Source organism: Hibiscus syriacus, unplaced genomic scaffold (genome assembly GCF_006381635.1).
Source record: "Hibiscus syriacus cultivar Baekdansim isolate YM2019G1 unplaced genomic scaffold, ASM638163v2 tig00110462_pilon, whole genome shotgun sequence".
Classification (NCBI taxonomy): domain Eukaryota; kingdom Viridiplantae; phylum Streptophyta; class Magnoliopsida; order Malvales; family Malvaceae; genus Hibiscus; species Hibiscus syriacus.
Window position 1 is genome coordinate 953,109 of NW_024062747.1, and position 11,074 is coordinate 964,182.

An 11,074-nucleotide genomic window follows, 5' to 3' on the forward strand; every position below is an offset into this window, starting at 1 on the left:
TATTTGGAACCTAATTCGCAACAAAGAGAACAAGGTCACTTGGCATAAGTTGATTTGGTTTCCTATTCACATTCCAAAGTATAGTATTATTACTTGGATGGTATTCCTCGATAGATTACCAACTAAAGACAGATTGATTCGAATGGGTTTCAATATTGATGGTACATGTGTGTTTTGTCATGACTTGATGGAAACTAGAGATCACTTGTTTCTACACTGTACTATGGCTAGTTCGTTATAGAACGCTGTTTTGAATTTCAATGGCATTTGCAGAGGATACTGTTCATGGGGTACTCACATTTCGTGGGCTACAGCTTCCTGGAAAGGTAAATCTTTACTAACCACTATTATAAAGTTAGCTTGGACCAGTTTTACATACATTATTTGGGAGGAGAGGAACAAAATAATTTACCAAAGATGCTCAAAAAGTTTTGCAGATGCTCAAAAAGTTTTGCAGACTTACTCCTTGCTATTAAAGATTTTGTTGCTATTCAACTTAGGGGTAGGGAAATGAATAGAAAAGACTATGTCAATAGCACACTTTGTATGCCAGGGCGGACCTGAGTGGTGCCCTGGGTATCCCAGACAACCCCTCAAAATTCTTCTCCAACAACAAGTCCGTGTAGAAACCCCTCAAAATTAATACAAGTGCCACCCCTAATACAAATGCCACCCCTGGGGCTCTTACAACCCCTAAATTTTTGTCTTGGGTCCGCCTCTGTTGTATGCAATGGGGTATTGATTATTGATATTTTGTTTTGTTGCTTTGCTTGTAAGTAGTGGTATTCTTGTAAGAACATGCTGTATTTTTGAAGCAGTTTCCTGATCTTTTGGATATAAAATTTTGATTTATGAAAAAAAAATATTTTATCGGTTTAATACAAATTCTAGATTCAAATAAAATAATTAAAAAATGAAACGTGAGATAATCATGAGGAAAGATAGAATGGCATGAAAAAAAAATCATACCTGCATAGTCCTATTTTTTTTAACAGCAGGCGATAAAAATAGATAGAAACATAATATTAGTGGTGAATTTGTCAACCAGATAGGTTAATGGCTAATAATATAATTTACCCCAATTAAACCAGAGAGATAATGGAAAAAGATATTAGCTTTCGTCCACGCAGACAGAAATTTTCGTGTTTCAACTAAAGCAGGTAGAGAGAGAAAACAGGGTTTGCATCAGAAAAACATTGAGCTTTAAATGCAGTTGGTTGATTCTACTCTCTTAAGCACTAAGCATACCCACCCTACCTCTCCTTTTTCCCCCTTCATTTTATTCCTCTTATTATTTTTTTCATTATATATAAGCTGCTTCTCATATCCCCTGTTATTAGTTGATCATTTCATTTCTCATTGGATTCCAACAACAGAAAGGAAAAAACAAGAATGAACTTTTACGCATACCCATCTCGTTTTCCCATGTCTTCGTTGTCTGTGTTTGGAGATTTCATTGAAAAGATCAAATTTTCTTGCAATTTCGCTGTTTCTGCCATCATTGGGAATATTTTCTCTGCGATCTTAACCTTCTTCTTTGCATTAGGTTGGTTCATTCTCTTTTGTCCTCTGCTACGCTTCATTGTTTCTTCAAAAGCTTTTTTTTTTGCTTTTTGTTGGTGATCTAATTTAGAAATTAGAACTATTTCATTGGAATCCCATTTGATTCTTGATCTATCCATTACTATTTTTCTTTTATACTAATTAATACCATTTCCCCATTGTTATTATGTGTACAAAAGATGAATCTAATTATGATTCTGTTCCATTTTTTTTGGATTGCAATTATATGTCCGAAATAGACCCTTGAGTTAATGACTTTTTTGTTTGGTTTCTTTGATTTTTTTAACATGTAATACGTTTTATTTCACGAGCTGAGCTTTAGTCTTTTTCTACTCAAATTTGTGCTAATGAAATTCATCTGCAGTGGGAACCTTGTTAGGGGCCATGACGGGGGCTTTGATAGGACAAGAAACGGAGAGCGGGTTCGTTCGAGGCGCTGCCGTTGGGGCCATCTCCGGTGCGGTTTTCTCGATCGAAGTTTTCGAGTCCTCCCTGGTTCTTTGGCAATCTGATGAATCCAGGATCGGATGTTTGCTTTACTTGGTGAGCAATTTTGTTTATTGCCCTGGTTTTCTATGTTTAGTTACTACTTTCTGAGAAGGGATGTGGAAAAAGAAAATTGATTCGCCTCGTTGAGTTCTCGATGGCGTCTCGGCAAGTATCATGATTCGATAGCATCTTAGATGCCTGTAGCATACTTGAACCTAGTTTGAGTAGCCACTATTAGCTTTCTCTGATGCCTGTGGCATGCCAGGACCTTGGACTCAGGTAGCCTCGGCTAAACCGATGAATTCCTGAAGCACGTGCATGAATTTTTGACACTTTGATCGTAGTAATTCTTCTAAGCAGAGTTTAAATCATTTGTGTTTCACTGCAAATTTTCAGATTGATGTCATTGCAAGCCTTCTAAGTGGGAGGCTTGTTCGAGAACGAATTGGTCCCGCGATGCTGAGTGCAGTCCAAAGTCAGGTAAGAATTGCATCACAAATCCATATTACTTTCATCAAATAGCAATTTGCTAATGATTTTCAGTTTGGCTTACCAGATGGGAGCTGCTGAAACAACTTTTGAGGATGTCCAGAACATATTTGACATTGGTGGTTCAAAAGGATTGGCCGGAGATTTGGTCGAAAAAATCCCAAAGATCAAAATCACAAACAATAACAATGTCGATGCTTCCGGGGACAAAGTTTCCTGTTCTGTTTGCCTTCAGGTACAACACTAGTGAATCTTTTTTTTAAGCAAAACTAGTTGCATAAGAAGCTTACCGGATTGAATCTTTTTACAGGACTTTCAGCTCGGAGAAACAGTTAGGAGTTTGCCGCGATGTCATCACATGTTCCACTTGCCTTGCATAGATAAGTGGCTCATTAGTCATGGTTCTTGTCCATTGTGCAGAAGGGATCTGTAATCTCTCGTTTCTTTTTTCTCTGTAAATTATACAATTAGAATAGTTCTTCATAGTTTATTTATACCGTCGTTACTCACCGGTGCATGTGTATTCGAGTAGCCGAATTACCCTATCTTGATATCAACTCTTGTTATAAAAGATTTTGTTATGAATAGATTTACACTGTCTTTGCAAGAATCATTTACTGTCTTTTATTGGTTAATTGGCTGCCGCTGGTGTGGGAATCGATCTTATTACCGGATCCGACTTTGTTCGGATATCAATCATGCAAAGGTTAGATGAGATATTAAGTATGGAAATATCTTTGGGAGCTAATTTCTGGGTCTCATTTATGAAATTGCAGGGTGTTGCAAGGCCATTGATCAAAAGAAAAGCATTAAACTCAATCAACAGTCAGGCAGCAACCACATTAAAAAATCTTGGTTAACAATAAAATTGGAATTTAGTCAATTGGTTCATATGATGATGATAAAATTCAATAATTTAAAGATTTAAATCACAGATAATGTTACATTCATAGTAGTGAGATATGTAGGGAAATGTTTTCACCTACTTCAGCATTATGCATTTACTTTGAGCTTTGGATGCATCAGTCCCACATCGTCATCAAAGAAAAACAACACTCTCTACACCTGGGTCTACGGTATAAATGAAAGGTCTGAATCTGCTTAAATAATCTCTAATTAACGGTATTATTCCAATGAAATTATTATGTAATTTGAAATTTTTTGCCTCCATTATAAATTCTTAATTTTTTCTTAAAATATTTATTCAACAAATAACTCGCACCATATTTTTTGTAATCGAGAAAAACAAAAAAATAAATAAATTTTAATCTCAACGAAAAACATATACTCCATATCTTCTAGAAACTTTTAAGATACAAATAAAAAATGAACACTAATTAAGTTAATATAATGTTCTAACTAGAGATTGACATGGGTTGGGTTTCTTGTCAATCCGATATGATCTAAAAAACATATACCCTCCACTTGAAATTTGACCCGACACTAGTTTAGGGTGAAGTAATTTCTAAAAATATACACATTCCACCCTAGTTTATGATAATTCACCCAACCTAAAACCTGACTCTCTTTTTGAGATAAAATTCAATCCTGATTTGATCCGACCCAAAACAAATATATTTATAAAAAAAATATTATTTTTATTCACTAAAATAGGGATCTAATTGAAGAGAATAATTTAGAGAAGAGTATTATTGCAATTATCCATAAATATCTAATATATAACTGTATTATTTTTAGGTGGGATCGGATACTTTTCACCCTAAACCCAACCCAAACATATCATCTAAAAAAACCATGATCCAACCCGAGCCTGATTTTTTTTATAAAAAAAAAATTGACATAGAAAGATCAGATCATATCAAAACTTGTCGAATTCGGATCTCATGCACATCTCTAGTTTTAACTTTACTATATGAAGTGTGCCCATCTCTAGTTCTAACTTGACTATATGAAGTGACAATCATTATATCAAGAAGATTATATTATGATTGTTAATTTTACTCACAATAATATCACAACAAACAATAATATCATCTATAAAAATAATATTTAATATTAATTTTTTTGTAAAACATTTAATCTTTACTAGGAAATATGACATTATAACTATCACAAAACATTATACTCATATGAAAATATACTTGAAATCTAACTACAATATTTTGTTACTAATCGTGTATCATACCTGAGTTTTGGAATCTCTTTTTATTTCATGAACACTCATTTATAGTGAATATTTTTTTTATCGTCTCATGTATCATTATTATAAACAATTTCATCTCACCTTATATAAGAACCATCCGCATGTCTATATAGGAAGCATTGAAGTGCAAGGTACGTCGACAATCAGCATTATCTCCAGCCGCAGATTCATAACAAAGCGTTGGAAAATGCTGGTCGCTTTGATAATATAATACTTTAGATTTCGGAATTTGGGAAATGAGATTGCAGCCGTCGGTTCAATCATCGTCATTTATATAGGTTGATGTCTCGGTGGTGGATTGGTATGATTATCGGAGGTTGACCGAGTTCGGAAGTTGGATGACCCAACAGGCATGACGCAGAAGTTAATGTTGGATGTATGAACTGAGAACTTGAAATTTTCAAAAATCTGATCATCCTAGAGATGATCTAAAAAGAGAATATATATATATATATATATATATATATATATATATATATATATATAGTTTTTTATTGACTGCCATAAATACTGGCATTACAACTTTGTACGAGCCCTTTCGATAATGGAGCTCAAGAAAATAAAAATCCTAGAGACAGTATAACAAAAGGTATTAGCAAGCATGACCACTAAGATACACGATCCAATGGTCAGGAAGAACAATTGTGTAAGCAAACCTTTAAAAAACAAAGAACTTATAAAACCTGGATCTACGACTTGCAAAATGCAGAGAGTGTATCGTCGAGGGCCTTTCTATCATACTCGCCAGTGAAAACGCAATTTCCGAGGGGACCTTTCAGAAGGATAAGTCTAAGTAGCCCATCAGCCACCTTCTTGTCAACCTACCATAACATAATGATACGTATCCGTCAATAGCTACAGAAAGCAATTTGAGATGTACGGAACGAGTAAAACTTGGTTCACTTACTGCCATGACAGACTTGAACATTTCCACAGTCATGGTATCGGGAGGAGCAGTGGGTAACTTGGCCCGCAGTAAAATGTCATTAACCCGTTTGACAATTGAACTGTCAATCCAACCGAGTCGATGTGACATGTCAACAGCCATAACCTGAGTTAAGCAGAGATTTGAGTTTAGTATAGATGTCGAAGAAGATCAAAATGAAATGCAACAACTATCGCAATACCGTGCCAGCTGCAACAGCTTCTCCATGAAGCCACTCTCCATAACCAAATCCAGTTTCTATTGCCTGTAAAGACACATGAATACAAAGTGAAAAAAGACAATCTGGACTAACAGAACCCTTTAAGATCAAGTACAAATTCTTACACAAGGTAACACAAAATAACTTCGGCGCCATGCAAAACCAAAAAGAATATTACCGGACAGTGCTAAAAAACGAAATCTCAAGTTGTAACTTGAAGTTTATTCAATTTTAGAACCATTTTACAACTCCCTTCATGGGATTTCAAAACACAGTCACGAAACAAAAACTCCAAATATGATCAAGGATGCATTATAAATTCAGCAAGTTATTAAACTAAGAACCCAAAAACAAAGGGAACATAAAAATGCACCAAGCATGAAATAATCAATTCCCTTTGCATGCCAAAATGTAATATAACCAGTAGATCACTTATAAAACTTACATGACCAAACGTATGTCCCAAGTTCAGCGTAGCCCTCAATCCACTTTCTTTCTCATCTAATGACACAACCTCAGCCTTGTTTTCACATGACCGTTTTATAGCATAAGCCAGTGCATCAGGATCCCTGCAATGATCAACAGTGGATCACATACAGCTAGAATAAATATAGGTTGCAATAATGACAAAAGCACCAGAGTACAATTGCATTGGCTGAAGTAGGCAAGGGCAGGTACACACAATCACAAAGCACACGAGTAAGAAATTTTGATCACTCCGAAGTAAAATACAAGGTATATTCCCAAAAGCTAACAATGACAAATCAACAACCACCAATTTGAATTTCAACACTTACCATAAGTTCTCTCATTTTCATATTTCAAAAGAGGTTTCACACATTCAAATGTTTAATTACAGTTCACTCAATAAGTTTTGCATACCTCGCCATCAGTTTTTCCATATTCTTTTCTTGCCACTCAAAAAAATCAGCATCTCTGATGAGTCCATATTTTATAACCTCAGCCAGACCCGAAGCCAGTTCCCTGTCTGGCAATGTGTCCAATGTGTCCGTGTCTACGAGCACACATTGAGGTTGGTAGAAAGCACCAATCAAGTTCTTCCCAAGAGGATGGTTTATGCCAGTTTTACCCCCAACTGAAGAATCCACCTGCATATCATTAACAAATTTGAAAACATGAAATGTTAGCACACAATGTGATGATCGATACATAAACGAACCGTGAGAATGCAAATACCTGTGCCATAACAGTAGTAGGAATCTGGATAAAATTAACGCCACGAAGGAAAGCTGCAGCAGCAAAACCACACATATCCCCAATCACACCGCCTCCGAGAGCAACAAATGTACATCTCCTGTCCAATCGGGACTCGATGGCCTTGTCGAAAACTTTCATTAGAGTCTCCTATAAGCATAACCATTACTGTCAATTCCTCGAGTTTTAACAGAAACAATGCCTCAAAATCAAAATGCTCATTAAATAGAACAAAAACAGAAAAGGAAAGGTGGAAAACTCACCATGTTTTTGTGCTTCTCTCCATCAGGTAAAATCACATTTTCAACAGAAACATTCGGGTTTCCCCTTGTTAATGCATCAACGACTTTATCCAAATACAAAGGAGCAATCGTAGTGTTAGTTACCACAAGAACTTTCTTCCCATGAACATGCCTATTAAAACGACAACCCATTACACAAAATACGAGAAAAAATTAGCTACAAATTATTAAATAAAACGAATGAATTTAACCAACTTTTGAAGGAGCTCGTGCTGATCAAGCAACCCGGAACCGATGTAGATCGGGTAGCTACGATCACCCAAATCCACCTCAACAATTGTGGGGGCTGCGGAGCTCCTTTCACCAACAAACTGATCCATCACCTGAGTTGCATTGGCGCAAATCCTGCGACCGAGTTGACTGGGTCTGGAGAGTGCAAGTCGGCCCAGATTCAAATCACCGGTACAGGAACCACGGAGGGCGACGTTGACGGGTTTATAAAACTTGGGGTTGAGGTCAGACGACAATTTGGTGTTGGGGTTGGAAGAGATAGAAAGAGAGAAGGCGTTTGTGGTGCAGGCCATGGATGAGATGAGAGGAAGGAGGGGGTTTGGTTTAATGTTGTTTGGTAGGGGAAGGATTAGGAAGAGAAAACATTTGTTTGAAGAAGAAACGAGGAGTGGGTAGGTGAGACGCCAAGCTGTTGGTGGACGACGACACGATTGTCTAAATGAACGGGTCCCCTTTCTGATTTTTTATTTTTTGAGGGTCGGTGGCACCCGCAATTATGTTGAATAGGAATTTTTTTAAATAGTTAGTCATTTATATCTAAAAATTAGTACTAACGATTAACAAAGTAAAAGAAGAATCAGTTATATAAATAATTATTGATATTTGAGTAATTTTTTATTAGTATTTTAAAAATAAAATATTAGTAAAAAATTATAATAACTTGATCCATCGCTATTAATAATTGTTAAAAACTATTATTAATAAATTTTATAATAAATTCTTCTTTCAATTTTATAAATAGAAATTGTTAAAAGAATTTATTAATAATTTATAATAAATCAATCGATCGCTATTAACAATTATTTCTTAAGATAATATAATAGTAATGTCACATCATTTAATCACACAATACTTAAATATTATTTTTTTGTCCTCCCAATTTTAAAATTTTACTCTAATTAATTTAGATAGATTCTCATCGCACACTTGATTTTGGTTGATAAATTTTCTAACATATATTTTTTACATACACAAAACTAGGGGTGTTTAAATCCAATCCGATCCAAAAAAATAATCGAAAACCGATCCAAAAAACCGAAACCGATTTAGTTTGTTTTGTTTTTTTTAAAAAAAATCAATCGGTTCGGTTTCGATTTGAAAATCTGAAATCGATCCAAACCGAACCGAACGTATGAAATAAAATATTAAATTTAAAAGTTTGAAACAAATCCAGTCCATAGCTCTGTGGTAGGCATTTGATTGCAGTTCAAGAGGTCACCTGTTCGAATCCTGTTGGTCCCTAGTTTTTAATTTTTTTTCCTTTTGCTTTCTTGATAGTACAAACTCTCTATGAGAATTAACAAGGGTATGTTTAGTCGAAAGCAAACTGAGCCATTGGGAAAGAACTCATTTACCAGGAACTCTGCTGCTCCATTATCAAATCTCCAGCCACCATGGAACTCACATCAGAGCAATTTGTTATTTGTTTGCTAAGGCTTGGCCAAGTATTGGAGAAACTGACAATGGTGTAGTGGTGTTAATCGTCGATGCTGATATTAGAGCTTTCATCTTCAAATTATTTGTGTTGACAAGCTAATGTTTGAACTGCCTGTGATTAGGCTTTGAAGCTAAGCTCTTTAAGAATAGCAACATTTGGTATATGCAAATTTGTGTTGGAAATGCAATTTTAGAATGAACACCGAAGGCTTAATGATTTTTATTGTTGTAGACAGGGCAGCCCTCTTCTCTGTTCAAAAAACTACGAGTCTCGGAAACGATGATTGCATAAGTCGAATGAACAAAGTTCTGGAATTACCATTTTATGATTGCATATATCGAATGAATGAAGTTCCGGATCTACAATTTTAAGAGTACTAACCCTATTTACATTGTGCCAGTATTGTAGAAACAAATACATCATTGTTCTTGTCTGAACTTCCACCTTCAGACACTGCTTCAACCGCCAATTCCTTCTATTTCTGAGCATTTTCTTTCATTGATTTCCCTTTCTCCCCTTCCATAACTTGTCTAATGTGTGTTGGCAGTGAATTATTTTGAAAAATTAAAATAAAAAAACCACACAAATCCAAACCGAATCAAACCACACTTAATTGGATCGGATCGGTTTTTTTAGAAACATCCAAACCGATCCAAATCGCAAATATTTATATTTTCGGATCGGATGAATTTTAGCTAAAAACTGATCCAAACCGACTGCGAACACCTCTACACAAAACCTTAAATTCAAAACATGTTAAAACAATGTTAAAATATTTACCACTTGAATTAAATAATGCTAAGTTATTATTAAAAGTTTTAAATGATAATCCTTATTTCTAATATAAAACTCTAGTTTTAACTCTCACGGTGACCCATTTATCCCTCCGTTTTTTTCCTTGTATTATAATGCATTTAATCTCTAAATCTCCAAATTAAAACCCTTAAATTTGAAAATATTTCCGATAAATCGCTACTTAAAACATTATTTTTTCTACCGAAAATGTTAATATTGAGTTCTACCAGAAATTAGTAGCGAAATTAACAATTTCAGTAAAAAATAATAATATTTTTGGTAGCGCTTTACTAGAAATGTTAAGAAAATATTAACATTTTTAGTAGGGTATTTCTTTAATCGTATATTAAGGATGTTGTACGGCAGAACTACCCTCAATTACATAGTATAATTTTTTTTTAGTTTTACACATTTTTTATGATCGTTGGATGAGGGAAAATTAAAGGCTGAAATTAACAATAGGAAATGTGAAGATATTCATTGGGAAAAAAACAAAGAGTTAATCTCATCCCTAAAAAACGAACCAAACGATTTTAATGGTAATAAATGTTATTCTCATAAGTTTTAAATTTTAACACAACATTTAAAGATGTGATTGAATATTCATTATCAAATAATTAATTTTTTTTGAAATACATATTACCTTATATTCACTACAAATTTTTTAAAAAAATCTCATAGCTAAAAATTGAATGATTCATTATTCTATTAGTATCTTCATTAACGAACAAAAAAATGTGTACACCAATTACAACCCTAAACCTCAAACCTTACGTGTTACTATTAATATCATTAATTATAAAGTTTCTTTAAATATCGTTTCACTCTGACTCTAATTACATGATTAATATATTCCTATATGTCATTATTAATTCAATATATAATTAAATCAGTCAATTAGTTTGCCGTACAAAATTAAAGGCTTACACTAAAATTAAATCTTAATCGATATTATATCACAAACTATAATGTTTCTTTAGCAAACATATTTGGTTGATTTTCGAAGTTGTTCATTTTGTTTTCTTATATTTTTTAGGTCATAGGTTCTAAACATACTAAAAGGATTCATCTTCTTTTTCTTAAATTTAAAATTTATCGAAAAGCACAATATTATTTTAAATAAGATATAATATTTTTTTGATTAAGCTATAATATATTAGAATGCGGATGATTTGATATATATAGTTGGAGGCAATTCTTTTTAGAAAACATCATTTTCTTTTTCGTATATTTAAGTAGTAAT

The 11,074-nt window shown here is 34.0% G+C and overlaps 2 protein-coding genes across 2 annotated transcripts; one reads left to right on the plus strand and one right to left on the minus strand.

Moving 5' to 3' along the window:
* The first annotated feature begins 1,285 nt into the window (after window positions 1-1,285).
* LOC120126780 (NEP1-interacting protein 1-like) lies at window positions 1,286-3,086 on the plus strand. Its single transcript, XM_039144875.1, has 5 exons — window positions 1,286-1,546; window positions 1,928-2,106; window positions 2,449-2,532; window positions 2,609-2,776; window positions 2,852-3,086. The coding sequence occupies exons 1-5, from the start codon at window positions 1,393-1,395 to the stop codon at window positions 2,972-2,974; spliced, it is 708 nt and encodes a 235-aa protein (XP_039000806.1). The 5' UTR covers window positions 1,286-1,392; the 3' UTR covers window positions 2,975-3,086.
* A 2,270-nt stretch (window positions 3,087-5,356) lies between these two features.
* LOC120127183 (3-dehydroquinate synthase, chloroplastic-like) lies at window positions 5,357-7,891 on the minus strand. Its single transcript, XM_039145168.1, has 8 exons — window positions 7,563-7,891; window positions 7,329-7,479; window positions 7,048-7,215; window positions 6,733-6,959; window positions 6,296-6,419; window positions 5,833-5,895; window positions 5,613-5,756; window positions 5,357-5,526 (listed from the first exon to the last, which is right to left on the minus strand). The coding sequence occupies exons 1-8, from the start codon at window positions 7,889-7,891 to the stop codon at window positions 5,395-5,397; spliced, it is 1,338 nt and encodes a 445-aa protein (XP_039001099.1). The 3' UTR covers window positions 5,357-5,394.
* Between the last annotated feature and the right edge of the window lie 3,183 nt (window positions 7,892-11,074).